This window comes from Nothobranchius furzeri, chromosome 16 (assembly GCF_043380555.1).
Source record: "Nothobranchius furzeri strain GRZ-AD chromosome 16, NfurGRZ-RIMD1, whole genome shotgun sequence".
Taxonomy (NCBI): Eukaryota; Metazoa; Chordata; class Actinopteri; order Cyprinodontiformes; family Nothobranchiidae; genus Nothobranchius; species Nothobranchius furzeri.
In genome coordinates, this window is record NC_091756.1 from 3,758,758 (window position 1) to 3,786,753 (window position 27,996).

Genomic DNA, 27,996 nt, shown 5'->3' on the forward strand with positions numbered 1-27,996 from the left:
CGTTCTAATAAAACATGCCTGTTTGTAGAAAACGTGTGTGTTCGTGCAGGTGGGGTGGTGTGGTGGTGGTGGTGGGGGCGGTTGGGGGGGCGCTCAAAGGGGGCCTCGCCCAGGGAGTAATTCCATGTCGAACCGCCACTGATATATATAAACAATCCCATAACGCATTACGTCATGACGTCAGGCTGTTGCCTGCAAAGATGTTTGACACCTGAATCTCCAGCAGGTGTCAGTAGACCAACACGCCTCATCTACCTGTTACTAGATGCACGTAATAGTTTTCCAAACGTACATCTTTCATTTAGGATTGAGCAGCAATGCAACGACGGAACTAATAACTGTCATTTTATTTGCATGAAACTGTTGGAATTGTCCCCGTGTACACGCCGATGGTACAGCCACACTGTTCACAGACACATCGTGTTTTATTTTGAAAGTGCGAAACGGAAGTCGAACGTGGTTTCCTGTCTGATAGCTGTCCGGAAGTGTGATGTGTTCAGGCTTAATGCTTGTGTGTTTATAAAGTAGAGATCACCGCAGACCGCTGAGCCAGGAGCTAACCGGAATCCGCGGGTTAGCGGCGGCTGTCAGGGCTTCAAACACCGGGGGAGCTGCTGCGTTCACGGCGCATCTGGACCACCATCATGCCCAGGAAGGACTCCCGGTCTCTCAGAACATCTTCCTGAACGTCTCTGGAATTCTCTGCTCATGGAATAACAATGTACTGTTTCCACACACCTGCTTCTGACTGACTGTGTGACACGACCAGGCTGTTTCCTAACTTTGAACGCTTGCTGACCTGTTTCTCAGATCATGGACACCTCTGTGCCGTCGGAGTTGGTCCCCGGTTCGGACAGCGGTGCCTCTGTCCCTCGGCTCCCCGGTAGTAACCTCCGAGAGGATAACACCTGTCAGCGGCTCCTGGGCTCCAAGGGCCTTCCTCACCTGAACGGCTGCGTTCCACTTTCACACCAGGTGGCAGGTCACAAGCATGGCGTGGATAAAGTAGGTGAGTTACCTGGAGGGTGGGTCCGTCTGCACTTATAGAAGAAGGGTTGGAAGCACTACAGTGGCTCAAAGACACAGTTAGAATAAAATAAACTCATTTAGCCAAAAGCAAGAGACAATGGGTAGTCGTCGGGTGAGTTCTAAAGCATGAGCACGTTTTAAATTCAGAGGCAGCTCACCTGGGACGGAAAAGGCGAAGCCTCCTCTGTGTCTGCCTTTGGTTAGAGGAACCACGAGCAGACCACGCTCAGCCAGTCGGAGTTATGAGTGTTTTATCTAAAGCCTGAGCAGGGAGAGGACACCAGGTGAAACACAAGTACTTAGGCAGGTCTCTGTCCTGGCATCCCACAGCCCAGGGGTCTCATTTATAAAGCTTGCTTACGCACAAAACGGTGTCGGGAAAACTGCGTACGCAACTTTCCACGCAAACTTTGGGATTTATGAAAGAAAACGTAGCGGAAAAATGTGCACTTTTTTCCTTTTACTGAGCTTAAGTACGGTTTTAGTAAGGATTCTACGCAACGTTTTATAAACGAGACCCCAGGAATGTCACCGGGAAGAAGAGCTCCTGAAATCTCAGAGTTGCAACCCCTATAGGGCTGGGCGATATGGACCAAAACTTATATCTCAGGGGCAGCAGTAGCTCAACAGGTTAAGCAGGTGGTTCAGTAATCGGAAGGTTGCAGGTTCGATCCCGGCTCTGGACAGAGACTTCTGCTTAACCCACTTGCTGCCTGCTGGTGGTGGTCGGAGGGACCGGTGGCGCCTGTGCTCGGCAGCCTCGCCTCTGTCAGTGTGCCCCAGGGCAGCTGTGGCTACATCGTAGCTCATCATCATCACACTGTAGTGTAAAGCGCTTTGGAGTCCTTACTCTGAGAGGTGCTACACAAGTGCGGCTCATTTATCATTTATCTCGATATCCTGTAGCTGAATTCTGATATATGATATATTTCTCGATCTTTTTCCTGCTGTAAAATATTTACACGTTAACTCACTTCAAGCTGTCTCGAGAAACTAAATACATTTATCAGTAGATTAAATGCATAAAAATGTATTGATTCTTGTCAAACTTTAACCTTTGTGCTCATTCTCTACCAGTCTGAGCTTTAGAAACACTGGTACAGCTGTCTGTTAACACACACACACACACACACACACACACAGTTGAGAGCTAAAGGTGTGTCAAATGTCCCACAGGCATGTTTTAATTATATATTTATAATTAATGTAAAATTATTTTTATCATGTAGAGCTAAATTTATGATGATGTCATTGCATCTACTGAAGATCACATGGGTCCTGCAGCATGGAGTTATTAGTTATCAGGGCAAACATGGCTGGAGTCTAACAGTATTGGCTCATATCAGCGATTCTACTGTAATGCTGCTATCGCCGTAACCCACGCCTTATAACTCTGAACTCTTTCTACAGAATCACTCGTAATGTAGTATTTACTAGCAGGCACGTGCGGAGGGGTGGGTGGTTTGGGTGCTTAAGCACCTGCCCTTTTTGTTTGAAGTGCCCAAAGTGCCTTTTTTTGGTCTTTCGTCAGATTTTACCGTCCAAAACTGTTATACTGTGGTACATATCAGGCACTAGGACCATGCGGAGGCAGCCGCCTCCAGCTGAAGGCTATTTTCCCTTAGACCCGCCCACAAGCTCACTGATTGGCTTTGCCACCGTGATTGGTTGTTCCTCCTGTCGCTCTAACTCGCAGCCATGGAGACGACAGACCGGTGTTTTGCCTGTTGGCCGGAGTCTGCGTTCATCTACCTGTAAGTTTTTATTCTGCCTGCTTGACATCAGCTGGATAGATTTTAATATCAGAGCTTTTGTTTACGTGTGTGTGTGTGTGTGTGTGTGTGTGTGTGTGTGTGTGTGTGTGTGTGTGTGTGTGTGTGTGTGTGTGTGTGTGTGTGTGTGTGTGTGTGTGTGTGTGTGTGTGTGTGTGAAGCCCAGTCAGGTAGCTGCATGTCTGAGACAGAAAATGGGACATGAGAGACTTCTCCTGGGGTGTTGAAACTTGCACAACAAAGAATCATAAATGTTGATATTTTTCACTCTAGAGTCTCCGCGTCATAAGGCCTGAATTGCTCATCGAATTAAAATAATTACAACTGTTTCTAAAAGTACATAAAACAAGCTTTCCAATGAGGTATTACATGGAAATGTGGGTGTTTTGTCTTCTGGATGGACCAGGTTCTGTCTGAGGGTGCTGTTGGGTTAAAGTTTACCGGGATGTTGTGTTTGGAGAAGATTCTTCTAAGTTTCTCTGAGACTCCTGCCACGTATGTGATGATGGTGCCTTTGTGGAAAGGGTGTTGTTGTTAGGTTGGTAGCAGAGCGCTCATGTTTAGTGGTAAGTTCGGTGAGATCATGGAATGGGATCAAGAATTTTCTACTGACAGGAAAAAGATCTCAGCTAACATAGCCGTAGATCACACTGGCTAAGTCTCTGTGGTGCATTTATTTTACTACCTCTTACTAGAGCTGTCTTTAGTAGGCACAACATATCTTTGGTTGTACACCTGTGCAATAGCAATAAAGTATCTTGATTCCTGTTAAATGTACTTCCTGAATGAGTGACCTTTTCAGGCTAAAACTACAAAATGACAAATACAGACAGAAGGACGACTTATTTCTTCTTTTATAACGCGTTGCATCACCACCTGGTATCAGAACAGGACTCAGTATTGGAAGATAATCAATAATCAAACAACTTGGACTCAGATAAAAATGTGGTTGTAACATCTCTATAGGTATGTCAGCTTTAAAAACAAACAGTTATTTATTTAACTATCATTAACTTCAATTAATTAACTGATATATTTTATTATCTTTATTATGCTGTGTGAACCCAAGGGTCTCGTTATCTGAAGTTTCAAACTTGTTGGACCACGAATCTGTTTAAAAGTTTTGCTCTATAAGTGCCCTTTTTTACTTTGAGCACCCGCCCCGTCAAAGGTCTCTGCACGGCCCTGGTTACTAGCATAGCAGACCAGAGCGGAAAAAACCGGAACAACATGTCTCACCAGTTGAGCTCGCCTTTAAAATAAAACATTCACCCTATAGCAGGGGTGCCCAGTCCTGGTCCTGGAGGGCCGGTATCCAGCAGGTTTTAGTTTTAACCCTTCTTTAACACACCTGACTTCAATCAGCAGGTGATTAACAGGCTTCTGTAGAGCCTGATGAGCTGCTGCACAGGTGATTCAACCACTGAATCAAGTGTGTTGGAGCAGAGAAACCACTAAAACCTGCTGGATACCGGCCCTCCAGGACCAGGATTGGGCACCCCTGCCCTATAGTTTACTATTCAATCCCATACAATATGTTTGAGGTAATTTGGCCACTCTGGCTATCCGTAGAGGTTTCCTCATTACACAGGGGAGGGAGGAGTTTGGCTCGTCTTTCCGCACAAGCGGGATGGATAAACTCTGTTGGCGTTGAACGTCCCCAAAGAATTAAAAACCAGGACGCCAAATGCAAAGTTTAGAGCAGAGGCCTGAAATTGAGCAAACTTGTGAGAATTCACGTTAACCGCTTAGAGACGGAGCAACATGCTGCTAGCATAGTGGCTAATCGCTATCATAGCAGTTTGACCAGTTATATCGATATTAAGATATAAAGTCATCTTGTATCTTGTTTAAAAATCATATCGATATTTTAAAAATATCGATATCGCCCAGCCCTAACACACACACACACACACACACACACACATATGGTGTACACGGAGCAGACAGAATGTGCGTTCGGGCTGCAGCAGGTGAAATGTTCCTAATTTAAGTGAAATTTTTTTACCTGCGTTGTTTATGCAATAGGGGCACTCTGTTTAGCTTTTTTGGACAAAATATTAAAATGAATGGAAATTTAGCGGTTTTGTATGATTATTATTTTAAAAATAAGTGAAGGGGACAAATGGATCATGTGACTTTTGGCTGCAAGCAAACGCTGCCTCCACGGAGTGGCGATTCGTTGCATTTCCTACTGATAGTCATAAAAGACCCAGAAGCCTGTGTTCAGAAGAAAATCATGTAGCTTAAATAAATGACCCGAATGGTGGGCACCGTGTTTGATACGAGCCGTTTATACGTCACCCTACCAAACTACAAATACAAAATAAATAAAAAGAAAACCCTTCATTTCTATTCCAGCGAACATATGCAGCACTGTGCTTCCATTAAAACAAATCTGTGTTGGGCTTCTTCTGTGTTCACAAATCAGTCCGTGCGTCATGATGTCACATGCACGACTTAAACGCCCGTTGTCTGTTTTTGGACTGATGATTGGCTGTGGGAACAACCATACAAATCACCCAGCCCTAGAGTCAAGACCCCGTCCGATTCATCGGTCGTTTGTTGCAGCAAATTCTTATTTTTGGACTTTTAGGGTTGGACATCAAGCATTCTTGTAAAACTCTTCTTTGTCTTGTCATCATGTTCTGTTTTTGTCTGTATCAGACAGATTTCTCTGTGACTAGCACACCTGCGTTTAGGGTCGATGTGGAGCCACTTTAACCCAGTTTGTTTAAGTTAAAGAGTTCTGGTGCTGTTTAAAAAGGTAAATCTGGTAATGGTGATGACGCATCACCTCAGAGGTCTAACATTAGTTTAGAAGCTCTCGCTACACCTGTGTTAACACTCGTGTCAGGCTACTTCTACACGTTCTGCTCCGGCATCCTGAGGCATCGTGAAACCTGTGTACACAGGACACAAAGGGCTGCTCTGTGCTCAGGCTGGCCCTTTTGTTTTTAGTTAGGCTTTAACTAAGCCATCTAAAAATGTGTCTGAAACAGATGGTTTAATTATTGACCAGTGTGCAAGCTGAGTTATTTATTTTTGACTCGTTCTCGTTGAGAAGGAAGCCCTAAACCTTATCTGTGTGTTACCTGGGTTCAGCCTGCTAACCACACTGGTCCTGAGAATAATGTGGGTTTACAGCATCTTCTGAAACATTTTATCATGTTAATGACCGTGTTGGAGCAACTTTCCTATCTCACCCTAGCCCAACCCCAACATACTTTTACCTCATAGCGCAGCCGCCATCTGTTATAGGGCCATAATGTTTTACACCAGGAGGGTCAAACTCCAACATGAGGATCAATCTCTGACACTTTCTATAAAAAGAAGGCTTAATCTTTAAGTTAAAACAGTTACTCACGGATTTTTTATTTGTTACATTTAGGGAAATAAAACAAAACTCAAGGGAGAGTTAATTAGTTCAAGTCTAAAATATTAAAGATGAAAAGACACAATTAAACTGCGTCGTCGTCGTCGTCTTCCTCCGCTTATCCGGGTCCGGGTCGCGGGGGCAGCATCCCAACTAGGGAGCTCCAGACCGTCCTCTCCCCGGCCACCTCCACCAGCTCCTCCGGCAGGACCCCAAGGCGTTCCCGGACCAGATTGGAGATGTAACCTCTCCAACGTGTCCTGGGTCGACCCGGGGGCCTCCTGCTGGCAGGACATGCCCGAAACACCTCCCCAGGGAGGCGTCCAGGAGGCATCCTGACCAGATGCCCAAACCACCTCAACTGGCTCCTTTCGATCCGGAGGAGCAGCGGTTCTACTCAGAGTCCCTCCCGAATGTCCGAGCTCCTCACCCTATCTCTAAGGCTGAGGCCGGCCACCCTACGGAGGAAACTCATTTTAGCCGCTTGCATCCGCGATCTCGTGTATAAAGAACAAATAAAACTAACATGCCTAATGTTTTCCTCCACCTGACAGTGCTCACACAAACCTGTAGGATGTTTTCCCATCATCTTAAGTGTACTAATGAAGTAAGCACCAACACAGCCCTATTAACTATTGTTGGCTCTTTCCTAGTATAACCCATGTATGGTATTGAAGTATTAACATTAGCTATTATTTCAATCGTCCTTGTGTTTATCTCGTAACTTCTGCTGTCTCGAATGAGAGCCTTTCTGTGACCGTGTCAAAAACCAAACAGTGTAGTAAAGCGACATCATGTGGTGACATTCTGCAATTGCATAATTTATGCATATCAAGCACACCCCCTGGGACCTAGGCGTGTCCCTGTGTGATGGGCCTGGCAGACAAGTGGCTGGTAACTGACTGGTCTTCGGCTGAAACCAGTTTACAGTCGGCAAAAAGTGTAAACTTTTTCATGACTTCATCTGTATGCACTTGATTCCTCTGTATGAACAAGTGAGACAATAATATCCACCGTATTCTTCGGTTCCTCCAACTCCTCCGGCACCTCCCTCATGGCCATGTCGTCCTTGAATGCACTGGAGAGTCCCTGAAGAAATATGTCGACCAACGCGTCATCAGGCCAGCGAGTGTTTGCTGCCAACATACGGATTTCCGCTGTGTAGGACGAGATGCTGTGTCCTCCCTGTCGGAGCCGCAGTAGCTCAGCTCGGTGAGGCGTCGTTGGGTCAAACACGGTGAGGAGCTGGTTGGAGAATGCTCGTAAGGAGCAGAGCTCGTCTGCTCCTTGGTCCCACTCCGCGAGGCCCCACTTCTTGGCCTGTCCCGTTAAAACACTCCCAGCAAAAGCCACTTTGCTCTGGAGGAATTCACCGGGGTTAACCTGAAAGTGAGACCTGCGTGAGGCAAGAAACGGCTGGCATTCCACTGCGGTACCATCGTAACGCTCGGGGAACCAGACAAGCCTGTCGGGGCGGGGAAGAGGCTTGCTCCAGTCTGGATAGACGCCCATGTAGTTGCTGCATTCCAGACATGCAGCTTCCTGAACCAAACCTGGGAGTGTGCCTCCTACCGCTGAACCCCGTGTAATTTGTGCATCTGCATGCTCTCCATTATTATTATTATTATTATTATTATTATTATTATAAACACATCACATTTTTTATTTCAAGTCCATTACAGTCAGTCCCCGTCTTCCTCATAACAAACATGAACGTTAGTCTTACCCAGTAAAACGTGTTCACTGCAAATCCGAAAATACTTTGACTGCTAGCCCATTTTATTGAAGTTCATCTCCGTAGTCGGTCTCTATCAAACGTATTTGAAAAAGAAGTTAAGTTGAGTTTACGTCCTTGTCTGTTCATGGAGCCAACCTTGCAGCAAACCATTACCATTTTACTGTGAAATCAACAAAATAACGGCGATAAAAGTCTACAAACTGGCTAATTTCACAGGAGTTTCAACGTGTGTAAACGGTCTTTCTGCCAACCATCACGGCAAAGGGGGGGGCGGCCCCATGAGCGTTGTCACGTGCAAAGGGTCACTATCGTACATTTACCTCGACAATAATGTCAGTATCACAAGGGGTCACAAAGTTGGTGCCAGTAATAAGCAGTCAGATTGACGCCCCCCGTGATTGGATTGATGGGACAGTAGGAACATGTGGATATGGACTGATGTTGTTGTTGCCCCATTCCAGAAGGCATTGTCTCAAGGCAGATGACAATCAGCAGCCTGCATAGAGATTTGGTAAAGAAGCAGCCAGCGTCTTTTCCTCAGCTGTAGCCTTTAACACTGGACTTGAACCTTGCTCTAATTTTCTGTCGTTTTTGTGTTATAGGAATTTTACAACACCCAGATGGTACCGTTCTGAAGCAAATTCAACCTCCACCAAGAGGTCCACGAGAAATGCAGTTCTATGGCATGGTAACACACACGCACACTTGTACTTATATGCTTGTGTGGACCTCCATTGACTTCCATTCATTTTAGTGACTCCACTATGCCTAACCCATACCCAAAACTTAACCAGTGGGGTTATTTTCCTACCCTAAACTAACCCCGGCTTTCCACAGCAGCCGTCAGCAGCGCGAGTCGGCCGCGTCTCAGGAGCAGCATGTCGCGGCCTTTACGCGCCGGTTCTATTTTCTACACGCGACGCCTCTGAAACGGGTCAAGTTCGACATTTTTGGGGAAGGAAAGACAGGGAATCGGATGCGGAAATGGAGAGAAGTACCTGAGATTTTCAGAATAAAGAACGTACTGCCTTCCGGTTGCTTTACTTTAAAAAAAGTTACTAACTGTGCGTCCCCGTGAGAAGTTATCACCTAGCTAGCGGTCTCCTTTGTTTTTCAGGTCCGTATTGGCGATTATAAAACGGACAGAACATAAAACACAAACCATGTTGTAGTTTTCTCCTGCTTGTTGTTGTGTTTACTGACGAAGTCACTCGTGTGACTTCGTGCTCTGTCGGTGACAGCTGCTCCCCTGCTGCTTCGCGTGTCGTGGGAAGGGCCAAGCAGCAGCTTACGCGAGCAAGACGTGCTGCTGCAGTAACGTGCTGCTGACGGCTCCCGTGGAAACCCGGGGTAAGTTTTAATTCACACCATACCTCTGAAATAAAGTTTTAGGGTGCTTAGCATTGTGTGTCCCTGGGGATGGGTACCGAATTCGGTACTTTTTAAGGTACCGACCGAATTCCATAGTACCGACTGAGCACCGATTCACGTCATTTGAAACGGTGCGTCGTTTCGGTACCCGTCCTTCATAACGAGAACTTGCCAAGACAGCTGCGCATGCGCAAGAGCGTTATGTCATTGGTCGCTGCGAGCCAGTTGTAAACAGAGCAGCGTGGTAGAAAGAACAAACGCTAAAGCTTGGGTCCACTTCACTAAATGTGATGGGTAACTGGGTGATGATGAAACCAGCGACAACGATCTAAGTGAGACATCCTCATCTTAATCTGCTCCAGCAGCTAAATAAACTGTTAAAGATAACGTTAGCTTGATATGTTAGCTTCCATTGCCACCATTGTTATCAGCTAATGGTGCGTTCGCTTTCTCCTCAGAAATTCTAACTTCCCAGTAGGAAAAATCAAAAGAAAAAGGACGGCCAAAGGAATGAAGATACACAGTAAATTTAGTTCACAGTAAAGATGTTTGCTTCAGTTTAATTATCAGCTTATAAAACTACAAGGACGATGTTAAAATACAAACAGTTGTATGTTATTTATCGTGATATTTATCAAATGTTGTTATATATTGAGAAAAATATATATTCAATTGTAAAAGAGAATTAAAATATGAAGCACTCAAAAGTGTCTAAAATTGGTACCGTTAAGTACCGGTATCGATTCAAATGTCAAAGGTACCCATCCCTAGACTCCCCACAATGCAAACATGTACACATGTTAAAGGTTAAAGTCAAAGTTGAACATAAAAAGACAAGCACACACACAAACCTGCTGTCTTAAGCCTTATTTATACTTTTCCGTTAACTCGGTAAGAGAGAAACGCACAGACATTGGGTGTGTCCGAATCCAGGGGCAGGATGCTTGTGAGGACGGGTGAAGGGAGTTTTTCTCTCCACCGTCTCTACATGCTTGCTTAGTGTGAGGATTGCTGTAAAGCAGGGGTCCTCAGTCCTGGTCCTGGAGGGCCGGTGTCCTGCATGTTTTAGTTTGAACTGTGTTTCAACACACCTGAATTCAGTCAGCAGCTAATTAACAGGCTTCTGCGGAGCCTGATGAGCTGCTGCACAGGTGTTTCAACCACTGAATCAAGTCTGTTGGAGCAGAAAAACCACAAAACCTGCTGGATACCGGCCCTCCAGGACCAGGACTGGAGACCCCTGCTGTAAAGGCTCTGACACTAGTCAGTGACTCGATGCAACCTGCTGGATTCCTTCTGTAGGAAACTTTTTCCTGATTGGCTTAATGACCTGACCTGTATTGGAAGGTTTACTGTGTGAAGGTCCTTGAGACGACTCTTGTTGTGGTTTGGCGCTTTATAAATACACTTGAACTTGAATTAACATTAAATCAACAATTACTGATCTGGTGTAATGTAAGATCTGAAATGAATAATTACAGGAAAAATGTTCATTTTAACTCCCAATGTAAAGTATAGGACACATTAACTTTGGATTTAAACATGTTGTTCATTCAACAAAATATGAACATAGGAAGTTTTGAAGTCATTTATGCCAGGGAAGATCTGCTTTATTCAGAGAGTAAAAAATACGAAGTCCTGCATCTGCAGTCTTGAGGCTCATGAGGCATGCAGGATGTGTTAAGAACATCGGCTCAAGTTCATCTCATCATATTGGCACCATGGTGTCGGGTTGACCTGTAAGTTAAAAGTTAACTTCTGGTCAGGTTTGATGAACAACTCTACCTTTTGGTACGCTACAATAAGTCTATTTTATAACTCCTAATACTGGAATGGCATATGTCCCATTCACACACTGTTAGTCAGAAGTGCACTTGCTAGGCCTTATTCAAAAAAATGTTATTTGACAAAGCCTTCATAGCACATTGCCTTGTGAAGAAAAATGAGAGAGTAAACATTTGGGACCTCATCACCCTGTGGATTTTAACATCGTTCATAAACTTTGAAAGGTTTTTAAAAACTTAAAGGGGATTATTTGGAATATTATACAGTTATTGAAAAGTTTGCAAAGATGAAAATCTGGATTTTTTTTGTTAAAAGAAACGTGGTGAGTGGCTTTATTTGTAATTTTATGTATATAAAAGGTTTCATTATTCAGTTACATTAATATAAATGTAGAGTACATATGTGCTATTTTAAATGAAATGAGTCACATAAAATAGAAGTATTATTATTTAGACTGTATGCATCACAAAATAATTGGTAGGTAATAATAATGGATTGGATTTATACAGGCCTGTCTCAAAAAATTAGCATATTGTGATAAAGTTCATTATCTTCTGTAATGTACTGATAAACATTAGACTTTCATATATATTAGATTCATTACACACAACTGAAGTAGTTCAAGCCTTTTATTGTTTCTAATATTGATGATTTTGGCGTACAGCTCATGAAAACCCAAAATTCCTGTCTCAAAAAATTAGCATGTTTAATCCGACCAATAAAAGAAAAGTGTTTTTAAAAAAAAGTCAACCTTCAGATAATTATGTTCAGTGATGCACTCAATACTTGGTCGGGAATCCTTTTGCAGAAATGACTGCTTCAATGCGGCGTGGCATGGAGGCAATCAGCCTGTGGCACTGCTGAGGTGTTCTGGAGGCCCAGGATGCTTCGATAGCGGCCTTAAGCTCATCCAGAGTGTTGGGTCTGGCGTCTCTCAACTTTCTCTTCACAATATCCCACAGATTCTCTACGGGGTTCAGGTCAGGAGAGTTGGCAGGCCAGTTGAGCACAGTAGTAATACCATGGTCAGTAAACCATTTACCAGTGGTTTTGGCACTGTGAGCAGGTGCCAGGTCGTGCTGAAAAATGAAATCTTCATCTCCATAAAGCTTTTCAGCAGATGGAAGCATGAAGTGCTCCATCATCTCCTGATAGCTAGCTGCATTGACCCTGCCCTTGATCAAACACAGTGGACCACCACCAGCAGCTGACATGGCGCCCCAGACCATCACTGACTGTGGGTACTTGACACTGGACTTCAGGCATGTTGGCATTTCCCTCTGCCCAGTCTTCCTCCAGACTCTGGCACCTTGATTTCTGAATGACGTGCAAAATTTGCCTTCATCTGAAAAAAGTACTTTGGACCACTGAGCAGCAGTCCAGTGCTGCTTCTCTGTAGCCCAGGTCAGGCGCTTCTGCCGCTGTTTCTGGTTCACAAGTGGCTTGACCTGGGGAATGCGACACCTGTAGCCCATTTCCTGCACACGCCTGTACACGGAGGCTCTGGGTGTTTCTACTCCAGACTCAGTCCACTGCTTCTGCAGGTCCCCCAAGGTCTGGAATCGGTCCTTCTCCACAATCTTCCTCAGGGTCCGGTCACCTCTTCTCGTTGTGCAGCGTTTTCTGCCACACTTGTTCCTTCCCACAGACTTCCCACTGAGGTGCCTTGATACAGCACTCTGGGAACAGCCGATTCGTTCAGAAATGTCTTTCTGTGTCTTACCCTCTTGCTTGAGGGTGTCAATGATGGCCTTCTGGACAGCAGTCAGGTCGGCAGTCTTACCCATGATTGCAGTTCTGAGTAATGAACCAGGCTGGGAGTTTTTAAAAGCCTCAGGAATCTTTTGCAGGTGTTTAGAGTTAATTAGTTGATTCAGATGATTCAGCTAATAGCTCGTTTAGAGAACCTTTTCATGATATGCTAATTTTTTGAGATAGGAATTTTGGGTTTTCATGAGCTGTACGCCAAAATCATCAATATTAGAAACAATAAAAGGCTTGAACTACTTCAGTTGTGTGTAATGAATCTAATATATATGAAAGTCTCATGTTTATCAGTACATTACAGACAATAATGAACTTTATCACAATATGCAATTTTTTATAAAGACCTGTATAACGCTGTTCTCATCACCCAAAGCACTTTCCATTATTCACGCAGTCTCACATTCACACACTGTTGGTGATGGTAAGCTACTATGTAGCCACAGCTGCCTGAGAAAAACAAGTCAAAGACACACGAGCCGCAGAACAAGAAGCCGAAAGTACAATAAAGAAATGGGAAGGAACATGGATCATAAACACAGAACACCAAATATACAAAAGATAGATTAAGTCAAAAAGAAATAAGCTGACGTGGACACATAACCACTAATGGCGCTGACCCATTAGCGTCGGCACGGTCGGGGTTTGGTCGGGTTGGACGGCGTGAGTTTGCGTTGGAACGGGCGGTGTAGTGTTCGCATATAAATCTGAGGGACCTCTCAGGAATGCGGAAATCCTTGAGCCTGTGGGCGGAGTTTAATACGCGCGGGAAGGTCCGCAGTGTCCTCCATTATAATATAAACAAAGGCGGACATGAGCTTTACTGCTTTTGGACACTCTGAACCACATTATTTTATTATTTTGTTGTGTGTGTCCTCGTAATCTTGTGCCACACACACACACACGCACGCACGCACGCACGCAGGGAAGAAAGTCGGAAAAAGGGTCACCTCGGCACTGAAAACTCTAATCTGACCTGTGTGTTGGCAAAAAAGAAGGTAAAATAAGACTTTTTTGTGTGTGTAAAAAGAAATGTAATGCTGCTGCTTCTTCTGTAGTTCCACCACATCTGGGTAGTGTGCAACATGCTGTAAACCATGACGGTTTCACGGATACAGATGAGCATGTTGACCTGCGCATATTGCAATCAACACTGTTAGTGAATGTCTTTGGCATCTGACAGGTTAACAGGAATTGGATGTTTAAGCTCTGATGTCAGATTTCTTTCTTTCTCCCTCCCTCCCTCCCTCCCTCCCTCAGGTGTTTGCAGAGGGCTGCTCTGATCCATGTCTCCTAGACCTCCAGAACCATATTCCAAAATACTATGGTACCTGGTCTTCTCTTGACAGCCCCAGTGGTAAGGGTTTTAAACCATCCCAGGCTTGTGTGTGTGTGTGTGTGTACTTGTTTAACTATCTTACTTAGGACCAAAACTGGCATGTTCACTAATCTTCTGAAATCCAGTGAGCCATATTAGGACCAAAACCCGGTCGTAATATGGCGGACCCCTGTTTTAGGCTTTTGGGTGAGGTTTGGAGGTAAGATGTTTGAGTTTTTGTTACAGTTTAGGTTTAGGAATACACTGGCTAGGGTTAGGGTTAGGGTTAGGGTTAGGGTAAGGGTTAGGGCATGAATGAAGTTATATGAATGGAAGTCGATATAAAGTCCTAATAGTGATTGGGACAGCAGTTAGTGACTAAAATGTTTGTGTCTGTTATGAAATGTCCTGAGCGGCTTGTGTGGACCCATGTAAAGGACTGGCTGATAGAACGGTGGACCAGCAACTCAGCACACACAGGAATAACTGGTTTGGTGTCAGCTGTCACTCACGTGGAGCCCTAGGACAAACGTGTCATACTGACCCACTTACATCAAGGGTCTCCAGTCCTGGTCCATTCATCAGCATGTTTAAAAGGTTCCAGATCATTCTATTTTCAACCTTTGGGAGCAAAAGTAGGCACAGTATACGATAAAATACTACCATTGGCACTATTGAGATGGCATTTGTTTTAATTACGAGTTATTGTCATCAGCCTGAATCACCGGAAAATAAACGATTCCTTTCGGGGAAGCTTCGTCCACGCCCACTCCATCTAAACGCTCATAAGCCAGCCTGCTGGTGTACTGGCCTTGGTGGTCCAGTGGTTAAAGTGACTGCCTTGGCACTCTAACCACTGGACTACCAAGCAATAGATGCCTAAGATGCCTAAGTCCTGTACTGACCAGGGGAGGCAGGTTTCAGATCAGTGATCAGCTTCTGGGAGAGAAGCAGGGCTTGGTGACTCAATTGGTTTCCCTTGACACTTTACAGGATTTTCAAAGTAAAACTCAAAATGTGCAGCTGAAATAAGAATGCAGCCAAGAAAGTGTTTGTTTTTTTCCACAAGGAAATAACAATATCACATGGTGAAAATCGCCAAAAAGTGGATTTTTCATTTTCCATGTGTCCAACACATCAATCAGCAAGGGCCTCGTTTATAAAACTTCCTTAGGCACAAACACAACATTTGTGATTTATAAAGAAAAACTTTATGAAAAAAATGTGTTGACTTTAGGCAAACTCTGGCCCTGGTCTAAGTACATTTTGGAGTCAGGAAACTGGAAGCACAGCCAGTGAGATGGTGGCATGATGAATTCTTGACTTGCTGGACGCCCGACATTCCCTAAAGAAATTCACACGTACAGAGACAAATGTTCTCCGTGGCACAAACGTGCAAAGCTAAATCGGCGAGTTCATGATCTGTTTATTCTCTGATTCTGACTAGATTTCAGCTGTAAACCGTAAACGCGGCAGCGACGGAAAACGGAAATTAGTCAGTCATAGATCTGAAATGGAGTTATGAGCGCTCACTCTGCTTCACAGACAGAATAACAAAGACTGTTTTTAACAGTGATGTCTCACTTTGATCAGTTTTCAAAACCTAAAAACATTTATCTTTTTATTATTATTTCGTTTGTACTATTTATTAATTAAACTTATTCCCATCATGAACTTAACAATTTTATGTGGCCTAAAGGCATGACAGAGCATTAGTCAGGATTATTTGAAGGAGAATGTCATTCAGCGGCTGTTGGAGACTCATTTAAACATGACTTCTTTATTACTAACTTCAACTGAAGTAGTTTTCTTTTTGCTCTGATGAAGTTTAAAGCTTAAGCATTCATGATAGGAGATGTGTGATGTTAGCAACCTAAAAGATGTTAGCAATGGGGGGTCCTGCAGACGCTTTTTTCCTCCTCTCCTCCATATCTTATCCTCAACACCTGGGTGTGGGTGTGTGTGTGTGGGTGTGCGTGCGTGCACAGCTGCTTCTGCATTTTTCTGGAAACTGGAAACTGAAATTTACTAAAATGGACCTCGTCAGTTGGTCTCTCAACGCGATTGATAAAATTTTTTCAACGATGAGAACGGGAGAAGGGGCTCCCGGATGCCCCGCTGCGACAGACCCAGTTGGACACATCATGGACTCCTGGAAACAGTGGAACTTGATTTGTTTATCTCAGCTGTCTGTGGAGGACTCTGAAGACGTGTGGATATTCATGGTGTTGGTGTCAGGTTTCCTGCTCATTGGCCTTGGAGGCTTCCTGGCTTACCGGAAAATTAACGAGCTGTCGAGGAATATTGGCCTGATCCCGGAGCTCAGAGATGGATTGCACCGCGCTGTGAATTCACAGACTCAAATAATTGTCGAGATGAATCGTAAGCTTGGGACTTTGGCGGAGATTCATTCTTTGGCACAAAAGATGGATGCCATCAAGGAGAGAGTGGACGAATCAGCACGGATTGGGATAGATTAACGTCCATTATTGGGATTTTGAGAGGTTGAGGACCAACAAACTGTAAGACAGAGAGGAAATTATCTCTGTGTGGCCCCAAAACAATTTCTAATCGGAATCTGGTGTCCTTGAGCCTGCAAGGCTCCAACGAAAACTCCCCCCTCAGAAGATATGTGGAATGTGCCGTCGCTATGGCAACTCAACTCTGTCTCCTATCCCAGCCTGGGCGGGACTGCGGGAAGGCTGCTGAAACGTTCCAACCCTCCAACCCTCAATGCTCCTCCCCCTATCCACACTGAGGTGACATGTGCTGCTTCTGTTGTGGCTGCAGGAACTGAAGTGTGGATAGTCCCAACCCACCACCCCACCTAGTGGACACTTATGTTGTGTTGCCTGAAGTCTGTTGCATATCTGTCTGAGGTGTTTTTTGAAGAGCAAAGCTGCCCTCCTGGTGGAGGGTAACTCTGAAGTGCCTTTTTTCCTCCACCTGAACCAATCCTCATGTAAACCCATCTTATCTCTATTAAGGTAGCGCGACTCAGGGTTGCGAATGACCACCGTCACCAATTCTTGTCATGTGTCTTGCCCATGTATGTCTGATCTCTGAATTGTGTGTACTGAAACTCTAATTTCCCTCTGGGATTAATAAAGTATCTTTGATTTGATTTGATTGATATCGGTATCGGTTTATATCGGTATCGGAAATTAAGAGTAAGACAATATCGGATTTAGCATCCCTAAATGGCAGTAAAGGAGTGAAGATACCACACTATGTTCATATGGACAGCTTCTGATTACATACTGGTGCATTAATTATCTGATGGGCATCTGTGTTAATTCAGTTCACCGGTGAAGGCTCTCAGTCATCCAGGTAACGTTAACCCAAAAGAGCTCAGAGGAAGGCAACTGGAATTGTTTGGTTTCTTGAAGATGTTTTGCTTCTGGCCTTGCTAACTGGAAAATGGGAGAGTCAAACTTAAACTGTAGCTGTAAAGGGGCCACCAGGGTTGGAGACCCCTCATCTAGTTTCTGTCTCTGCCTTCCTTAGTGGCACATTCACATCTGGGTCGGCACGGTCTACCCCCTGGTAGGGTAAGTGTGTTCACATCTGGGTAATGGGTGCGTTTTCCATGCTCAGCCCAACGTTTTTTTCAGACCTGCTTCCCGGCGCTGGGCAAATCCAACACACCCACCGCCAACTGATTGGCCAGCTGAAGTTCACATCTACCTATTAGAGGGGGCCTCTGAAGGTTCAGTCGAGTGTCTGCGGAGAGCGGATTCACCCAGAACAGCATTTAAACAGCCTTGAGTGTGTCTGAGTCTAAAGTCCAGAATCCTAATGACTATAGCCTCTTTAGCAAGCCCCCTAGGGACATTTGATTATGCATCAGCAAGTGACTAGTTCAGGATTACACAGAGCAGAAGCGGTTAAAGTCCCACTAGTTGTCACACACACTGGTGTGTGAAATTTCTTCGCTGGGGGAGTGGTGAGCTGCAGACACTGCTGCTCTCGGGAACCATTTGGTGGAAGGAATGTGCGTTTTGGGCCGCAGCTGGTACAACATTCCTATGGATGTGCATCCCACAAATCTCCCATCAGCTGCAAGATGCTGTCCTGTCAGTGTGGGCCAACATTTCTGAAGAACGCCTTCAGCACCTTGTTGAATCAACACCACGTAGAATTAAGGCAGTTCTGAAGGTGAAAGGGGGTCAAACACCGTATTATGGGCCATTCCCATCTGTACCGGGCCGGCCCGGGCCGGGTAGCATAGGTTGTTTACATATCTGGGTGGCCTGGTATTTTTCCGGGCCACCCAAGGCTCATTCTCAGCCCTCTTCTCGAGGGGGTCTGCTTCAGGCCGACCAGGGCCAACACACCCACTGCTGACAGCAAATTCACACCTTCCATTAGAGCAAGCCTCTGATTGGTGGGTAGAATCAGCCCACATGGGCTTAAGGCAAGGATGTGTGGAATCAACCGGGCCAGGCTGGGGCCGACTGAGGCTACCCGGCCCGGGCCGACCCGGTACAGATGGGAATGGCCCATTAGTGTGGTGTTCCTCATAATCCTTTAGGTGAGTGTACATCAATCTGCAAATTTAAACAAAAATAAATAACTAAATATCTCTTTCAGCAAACATTTGTCCATTAAAAATAACCTTGTTTGTACTTCTGTGTTTGCTGAGTCACATGCACGACCGTATCGCCCATTGACATTTATGGTACTAACGAATGGTGGTTAGAAAAATTATACACATTGCCCAACCCTAGAGGACACCATGGACGTCTTTCTTACGTCTTTTGTCCCACCCACATGCTCAGAAAATCTGCGCTCCTGAGAAGTCCGTGTGAACGACACACGACCACTTGGGGACCGGCTGAGCCACCGGGCAAACCCAGATGTGACCGCTCCATGTGGCGCTCACGCATTAGTGTCGGGGCTGGAATTCTGTTTCGCACACGAGTCAGATTTGCGTTTTCGTTTCTGAGGTGACGCTATGGACTGAATGTCCGGCTAAAATTACGCCTACCGCCCCCGTTCCCGCATGTGCGATTCATCTTCACTGGAGACTGTTAGGTAACTTTATCTGTAGCACAGAGCTGCTGCTGTGTGTGGGTGTGCGTGTGCATGTCAGGCACAAGATTATGAGGACACACAGCAAATCTGGTTCGGAGTCACCAAAAGCCAAGGGCGTCAGTTTGTTTTCAGAATTGCTGGGGACAATAACCATACACTTGAGTGGGGTTTAAAATTTCTGGGGACAATAAAGTAGGCTAGCACAGGGGTCGGCGGCTCTGGAGCCGCATGCGGCTCTTCCATCCATCGGATGCGGCTCTCTGTGCTTGTAAAATAATGAATGGATATTTAAATAAAATGCTTTATATTTTACTGCATTAATTTTACATCTGTATGCCAATTCTATGTAAAGACTGTCTGCGTAAACCTGAACAGGTCCAACCCGGTCTTACTGTGAGACCGGGTTGACGGGTCACGCTTGTGTGTAATCATAGGCGCTTCCTGAGCTGAAGAGGATGTGAGATTCTGGGATTCTCCTCAGACGGCTCCTGGATGTGTCGCCACATTGGAGCCAGGAACAAGCACTATTCAGCCAAAGTTTCATCATCAGGGAACATTTTCTAAGTGACAAGTCTCTCTGAGAGACCGGGTTTGGAAAACTCTCGCTTCAGTGGGAGGAATCTTCCCGCATGCGCTCTGCGTGGCTCTGGGGTTAATCAAGTTTAATTGTTTCTCTTTGCAACAATCTTCACAAGAAGGCAAAACAGTTAAACGGCAGGTTACATATATTTCCATTTGACTGTTTATTTTGACAGATGAACTCAAGGATGTTGCTTGGTTTGAAAGAATTACCTCGACGCGCACTGATGCGCATGGATGAGCTGACCTTTTAATCGTTAACGCACATCGCGGAGGTAAAATATTCCCATCAGAACATCAGAGCTTTATACTGGACACTGTGTTCAGCGCGGCTCGGAGCGCCCACGATGGACAGTGAGCTGAAGATCTGCAGAGGGGTTCGCGGCGCAGCGCAGAACCACGGCGCATGCGATAAGATTTCCTCCCACTGAAACAGTCTGGAAACCCGGTCTCTCTTAGGGATGTGTCACTTGGAAAAATGTTCTTTTTATGAAATTATGAAACTGGCTGAACAGCGCTTGTTCCCGTCTCTAATATGGAGACGCATGACGCGTAGAGACATTTGATTACGCACAAAGTTTATGTGGAGCAGAAGCGGTCGGGCCACGGTAGGTGAAATGTTCCTAGCCTACATGAAGTGGAACATTAATATGTTACTGGACACGCTGGTCTGGTTGGTTAGACCAGTGTTTGAAGTGGAAAACACACACACACACACACACACCAGTTAAAATAATGCTGATAGCATGGACTAGAAGACAGGTGATGGGTTACGTATTTAAATGATGATCAGGCTGCAGTAAAATGTAATCTCCATCCACATCCAGACACAATTATCCTCTATTCTGTCTCTAGTTGCTCTGCTCTTGCCTGGGCTGACATAGCTGACGGTGCGCGCGGCGCACCTAACTAGCGGCTGACGCACATTTTACGCATGTGGAGAGGTGGGCTGGATGCTTTGCGTTTACTGGAAGATGGTCCACTTAACGCACGGGTGTAGACTACATATTAATGACAAATGAATGAAAATTAAATTGGGAGTTTTTACTTCATATTTTATAAATAAAAAGGACGGGGGAACACATTTATGACGTCTTTTTAAACTAAATTTTCTAGCGCGACCTGCCTGCTTCACTAAGTCACTGCTTATTAAGGTCCGTCCAAAATTACCGTGGGAAATGAGTAATAATGGCTCTTTGATGGGAACAGGTTGCCGACCCCTGGATAAGACCTGAGCTGGTAAAACAAAAATCCTCATCAGCAGGCTTTTTTGAAAGTGGGGGGGACACAGCTGCCAATCACAAATTTTGCCGGGGACAAGTCCCCGGCGTCCCCGGTTAAAATGACGCCTATGCCAAAAGCAACACAGCTCATGCCCTCCTTTGTTTAGGATGCCGCAGACTTTCCCTGAGCGTGTTTTTGCGGTCCAAAGGCTCGAGGATTTCCACATTCCTGACACGTCCCCCAGATTTCTATGTGAACACTACACCGCCCGTTCGAGACCGAACTCGCACCATTCAGCCCGACCAAGCTCGGCCATGCCGTCGCTAACGTGTAAGCTCCTGTAGGTTAGTGTAAAGCTGATCATCAGACGGCTTCTTCTGGAGCTGAACCAGCTCCTCGTGCGGCCCTCTGCTGTAGATCATATTCTGATACGTGTGTTCAGTTTTTATAAAGGAGGCTCTTTTGATGGCTCATCTTCTCATCTTACCTGAACACTAAGTTCCTCTTTGTGGTTTATCTCAGAACGTTTTCTCAGCACAACTCTGCATTCTCCTGGTTTAGATGTGTACCTGAAGCTGGAGGACGTGACGAGTCGCTTCGTCAGGCCTTGCATCATGGATGTGAAGCTGGGCCAGCGGAGCTACGATCCGTTCGCCTCACAGGAGAAACGAGAACAGCAGATCAGAAAATACCCACTGATGGAGGAAATGGGCTTTCTGATCCTCGGCATGAGAGTAAGTCTGCTAGTCCAGCTGCACCACAGGTCTTCTGTTTGTCCGAGGCTGTCTGTCTGCTATATCTATAACGATTAGATTTGTAAAGCTTTTTTAAGGCGCCCAAAGCACTTTACATTATTCACACACTCACGCATTCCCTCTCTCTGTTTGTGATGGTGACCTACATTGAAGCCACAGCTGCTCTGGGGCAGGCTAACCGAGGCCAGGCTGCCGTTTGGCACCATCAGCCCCTCTGACCACCAGCATCTCAGCCAAGTCACCATAAATGTCTTTCCCAAGGACACGCAACAGCAGAATGTCCTGCAGGGATCCGTTCTGTACATCCTCGGATAACTCCATAACCCAGTCAAGCCCCCGAGCCACTGCTAATAACAGTGTGTGTGTGTGTGTGTGTGTGTGTGTGTGTGTGTGTGTGTGTGTGTGTGTGTGTGTGTGTGTGTGTGTGTGTGTTTTTAACTCACAGCTGTTGTCAGTAAAGCCCAAACAGCTGACAGGAAACATTTAAATAGCTTTTTCAGAGATGAAGTAAATTAGCTAAAGTGCTATCCCTCCACCAGTCTCCGACACATCGGAGGATGGTGCTGATCTGATCTGACGTGATTCCCAGAGCGGTCCCTGATGGTTCTGTCTGAACCAGTCACTGATCCCAAACTGCTGCTAAAATCAGTGTTTTCTACTTCTGTCACATTTAAACTAAACTGATCTCTGTGATGTTTCAGGTGTACAATGTTCATAGTGACACGTTTGAGTCCATTGACCAGCACTATGGGAGGAGCCTGGTGAAGGACACCATTAAAGATGGTACGTCTGTCTCTTCTGCTTGTAGAATAAAATAATTTAATCTCCACCCATGCATGCATGCATGCACAGGGGGAACATGCAGACTCTTTGCAGAAAGACCCCAGGCCAGGATGTGAACCCACTGCTCCACCGTGCAGTCCTAATTTAATCTCCTCTACGCTTCAATTCAATTCAAGTTTATTTATAAATCGTCAAATCTCGACAAGAGTCGTCTCAAGGCACTTCACACAGTAAACACTCCAGTACAGGTCAGGTCTTTAAGCCAATCAGTAAAAAGTTTCCTACATAAGGAACCCAGCAGGTTGCATCGAGTCACTGACTAGTGTGCGAGTCTTTACAGCGATCCTCATACTAAGCAAGCATGCAGCGACAGTGGAGAGGAAAACTCCCTTTTAACAGGAAGAAACCTCCAGAGAATCCTGGCTCAGTATAAGCAGCCATCCACCATGACACACACACACACACACGCGCACGCACGCACACGGAATTAATCCCAGGATTACATTTTTGGTTCTTTTTTAAAACACGGGAAAGGTTTGTCTTTACCTTGCTGACAGTTTCGTTCGCGGCTGCAAACTTCCTCGGAGCTGACGCTGGTGGTGGCGTCACTTCCTACTCCGTTTATCCAAGGCAAGGTAAAGAGAAACCTTTTCTGCGTTTTAGAGAAGAATCAGAAATCAGACACAGCAAGAACGTACCAAAGATAATCCCAGGATGTTGAGTTTGATTGAAACTGTGGATCAATTTTCATTTTCAACTGAAAAACCCAAATTGAAAAACAAAAGTTACAATAAAACAAATAGAGTCTTGTATTTCCCATTTTCTATTTTAAGTCCTCGATCAAAAATTAAAAAATGGAAAAACTGATTTTAGTATTAATCGGGTTGAGTTTACACCCAAAAAGTCTTCTTTTTTATATATTTTCAATTTAAGTCTATCAAAAGTTGGAAATGGGAAAAATGGCTGCTGGACAGTCGGTGTGCTTTTTGGTATGTGAATTTTTGTTTTAGAAGCAAAAAGGAAAAAAACAAAATTTAAGAAATCTTTAGATTTTTACAATTTTATAAATGAATAAATTTAGAGAAAAGAAGGTTTTTTTAATATGGTAAAAAAAATAAAGTCACAAAATGAAAATTATTCATGATTTTGTGAAATCATAAATAATGAAAACGCTCAAAAACAATAAAATAGACATCGTCATTGTCTAGAACCAGAGGTGCTTCTGCGTGAATGGATGACATCACATGCAAAGGGCCAGTAATCTTCTGCTCTGCACGGCGCATCTCTCAATACAGCCGTGTGGTGAAAAGGTAAACGATACGAAATATGAGTCACCAGGCAGCTTTTTAATAAATTTATATCATTAACGTGTTTCCTATTCATGTGTTTGCTTATGAAAGGATGGTTTTTGGGCAGATAAAATGCGTTTTAACTGGGTTTGTATGTACACATCGCAGATGAACGCTTAGAATCAAAAATAGGAAGGCTGGAGCACTCGGGTGAGTCCAAGTTTAAAAGGTGCGGGTACAAAAACGGTGTGACTCTTGATGTGTCTATGTCAGAGTTGCATCTGGAAAACAAGGCAATTTCATTATATGCAGATGAATTCTACCTTCAGGAATTTTCCTATTTAACTAGAGCTCCCAAGTGGGAGGAGTCAGAGTCCTAATAATTAGAGTATCCATGTACATCAGAGATCGGCTCTAAGGCCTAGTCCACACGTAGCGGGGGTTTTTAAAAACGAATATCCGCCCCTCCAAAAACTTGCATCCACACCACTGCGTTTTAATAAAAAAAAACTGTCCACACGTACCCGGATAAATACGTTGTTAAGGACATGCCAGACCTGTAGGCGGCAGTACTTCCCGCGTTCTTAACCTCGTCCTTCGTCTGTGGTCTTCCACAAGGAGCAGTAATTCCTCTTGCAAAAACAAACAAGCAAAAAGCGCTTGGACGATTGATAAAGCGAGCGCAGCTCTGAAGGCATCCATGCTGTCGGCTAGTGTAAACACAGGTCGCACACGTGATGTCAGCATTTTTTTGTCGCGGAAAGTGACGTTGCGGACCTTAAAACTCCGGTTTTGTCTGTCCACACGCAGACACCCAAAACGGAGAAAACGCAGATCTTCACTTTGGCCGGAGTTTTTAAAAAGATCCGTTTTCGTGTGAAAAAACAACGTTTTCGTGTGAAAAAACTCTATCTACGTTTTGGCAGATCCCCGGCTACGTGTGGACATGGCCTTAATCTGCCAGACAGTCTGGGAGAATTGCAGAAGGACCATTCCAGGGAGAACAGATCAGAGGAAAAACTATTTCCTCCTGATTTAACCCAGGTTTCAGTCGGCAGGAGAACATCTCATCAGACAAAAGCTTTTATTTTGAAGGGAGCACATGTTTACCAGGGAAAAGTGTGGATGCTTTGGTTCACGCTGATGCAGACCACTGGCGATCCGATGAAGATTGCACTGTCAATAATATTTTACATAGCGCAGATTTAAGGCCCGTGGCGGCATTCCTCAGGTATACTACAAAATGTATAACTATGGAGAGATTTCCGCCACGGATTACCAGCCTAAGGGGAACAACATCAACGTTTGAGAAGAAGCACATCGCCTCTGTATCGTGTGGAGAAGTGCGTCGTCGGCAAGCTCTAACATTTATTTTCCACTAAGGGACAACAGCGGGCATCTTTCAGTGTTTTTTCTTAAATCTCCTGTTTATTTGTTACAACAGAACATAAAGTAATGAATCCCCTCACGGCCACCAGGGCGTCCGATTCAGATAACAAGACTTTGTTTGGGTCAGGCTGAGGTAATTTTCCTCTCTGCCTTCAGCCTTTAAACTGCTCATTCCAGTCCTTCAGATAAGCCAATTATTGGTTTTTAAACCTGTCCGAACCGTCCGGTGACTCTCCGAGATGACATCCGTTTTGCGCACTAATACCGGTATCGCAGCTAGAACATTGTCCAGCTTACGATTCACCTCAAGTGTAGTTAGATAACCACTGGACTAGAGCAATAACGTCTTTATTGGTATCCCATCCAAAACTCACCAGACTTCAACACGTCTCCTAAACCAACACCCACTCCTGTCTCTTCATGATCTCCAGCTTTATAAATGCAGTTCAGCTGGGTTATTACTGCTGTTACCGACATGAAGTGAAGCATTAATAAAGGCTATTTTTATACATATATTTGAAGTTTGTGCCTTGACTGTTTGCACTGTAGCTTTGCTCTGTTTTTGCTTTGAGATTTTTGAAATAAAGTATAATATAAACAAATATAATAAAATGATATAAACAATAAGAACAAAACCTTTAAGTAGATTGTTATCCTCTATTAAAATTTCAAAATATAGTTTTCAACAAAAGTATCGTAACTTGAGGTACCACCATCAAAAACCAGGTATTGTTAGAGTAGTAATATCTACTGGTACCCCAGCCCTACCGGCGCTGTTATATTTTATACATTTGTTTTATGTTACCCAGCTGTCCTTTCAGTGAAAGCTCAGCTCTGCTACTGTTCTCTACCAGGTGTTTTGGCAAAATATAATAAAAAAGAGAGATAAATAAGTAAATTAGCACAAGTTTTTTTTGTTTTTTTTTTGCCGGTAGGGCTGTGAAATAGTTAATAATTTTATACGTGGTCTTGAAAAGGTCTTTAAGAGTCTTGAATTTAACTTGATGAAAACTGTAGGAACCCTGCTCCAGGACCAGGACTATGTGTGGGCGTCGGACGAGCCCCCGCACCGTGAGAACAAACATCCCAGCTCTAAGGCCGATCTTCATCCGCGTACGTCACACGTCACATGGTCAGGAAGCAGAACATCCATGTGTTAGGAGATCGTTTTGGGCCGCTGCTGTAAAAAAAAAAAAAAAAAGTGAGGCAGGCTCTATATCAAATACAGGTCATTTACCATTTTTACTATTTTACATGTTAGTAAACAAGAATCAAATGCTTCTAAACAATAGGTACATGTTAACAAATGAGAATGAGAATTACGTGCGACAAAACAAAAGTTACAATGTCCTCCCAATAACGGTCACTTTTGTGGTTTTCAGTTGAAAATGAAAACAAGGAATGAAGTTTTCTCACTTGTTAGGGATTTGATCAATCACCTAATGCCTGCAAAGAACATCAGCCCTTCGAGTTTATTTATAACATGAGATCAAACGGAACAGAAGGTGTGTGTGTGGAAATGAACGCGTGTGTGCCTGAATGGCTACAGGAATGGGTGTGTGTGTGTCTGAATGAATGAGAATGCAGTTAATGGGATTCATGGTCAAGAAATAACAAAACATAAGATTCTCTCATCTTTGAGTTTCTAATGATGTTTTTGTTTCCTTCGTTCCTATTCTCTTCAGGCTTGGCAACATTTTTCCACAATGGCGTTTATCTGAGGAAGGATGCTCTTTGGGCCTGCATACGCCGAGTGCGGCAAATCCTCTACTGGTTTTATTCCCAGCGCCAGCTGGTCTTCTATGCCAGCTCTCTTCTCTTTGTCTACGAGGGTCTCCCCTTCTCTCCGCCCTCTTTGTTCCTCAGAAATCCATCAGTCATTGAAGCGGTGACCAACGCTGGTGAACTGTGGCTGGTGGCTGACAGCGGTCAGGGCCACGAGGAGAAAACTGTCCGGGAGGGGGCGCGGCAGGAGCAGGAAGTGGCGGAGAACAACAACAACAACAGAGAGGAGGCAGTGTCCTGGGACTGCACCGTTCACATCGGTCGGAGAAAGGGTGCTCATCACCACAATGGGCGTGGCCACGCCCTAAAGCACGGCGTGGCTGCTCCAATCGTGGTGGCCACAGCCACGGGGGACCGTAAGTCAGTGCTGAGTGAAGAAGACAACACGACTCAACAAACAGGTGATCAGAAACCGTCACCCAACAGAAACAAAGCATCACCAAAAGGCCCGGATTCACACCGAGAGAGGGAGAAGAGCAGCGGGGAGGAAGAGGAGGGATGGAAAGGACCGATGCGTGGATGTGAAGGTGGAAGACAGGAGAACATGGAGGAGGTGGAAGTCAAGATGATTGATTTTGCTCACGTTTTCCCAAGTGATAGCCAGGATCACGGCTACATCTATGGCCTGAAACACCTGCTGACGGTGCTGGAACAGATACTTTGTGATGCCGCTCAGAGTTCACACCCCCGTCTGCTGACTCAGCAAGGAAACCGCACACCACCCTGAACCTCCATGATGTCGAAGCTCCCAGCAGCCTCTGTCCATCAGACCCCCGTTTACACTGGTGCTGATGAGCGGGTATGACCACTGGTATTACTGAAAAACTCTGTGTTAGGCTTTAATGAGAAGAATGGTAACACACACACACACACACACACACACACACCGTTCAGGCTTCTCACTGGAAGGTTCTGTTCGGGTTCTGCTGGCTCACCATCAGACCTGGAAAACAAACAACTGACTACCTTTTTAGTTCAACACCTTTCTGCTTTTTTAATCCA

The 27,996-nt window shown here is 44.8% G+C and overlaps 1 protein-coding gene across 1 annotated transcript; it reads left to right on the plus strand.

Annotated features, from left to right (window-relative positions):
- The first annotated feature begins 540 nt into the window (after window positions 1-540).
- On the plus strand, window positions 541-27,892 carry ipmkb (inositol polyphosphate multikinase b). The gene is made up of 7 exons (XM_015976805.3): window positions 541-721; window positions 811-1,009; window positions 8,518-8,603; window positions 14,096-14,192; window positions 21,555-21,727; window positions 22,450-22,531; window positions 26,895-27,892. Exons 2-7 carry the CDS (start codon window positions 814-816, stop codon window positions 27,719-27,721), a joined length of 1,461 nt encoding a protein of 486 aa, XP_015832291.3. The 5' UTR covers window positions 541-721; window positions 811-813; the 3' UTR covers window positions 27,722-27,892.
- Window positions 27,893-27,996: the final 104 nt, after the last annotated feature.

Bases quoted from the DNA above. Each gene is read 5' to 3' on its own strand.
- ipmkb (XM_015976805.3), top strand. From the start codon at position 814: ATGGACACCTCTGTGCCGTCGGAGTTGGTCCCCGGTTCGGACAGCGGT. The intron at 1,010-8,517 runs GTGAGTTACCTG...TTTGTGTTATAG, and splicing joins GCATGGCGTGGATAAAGTAG to GAATTTTACAACACCCAGAT. The intron at 14,193-21,554 runs GTAAGGGTTTTA...CTCCTGGTTTAG, and splicing joins TTCTCTTGACAGCCCCAGTG to ATGTGTACCTGAAGCTGGAG.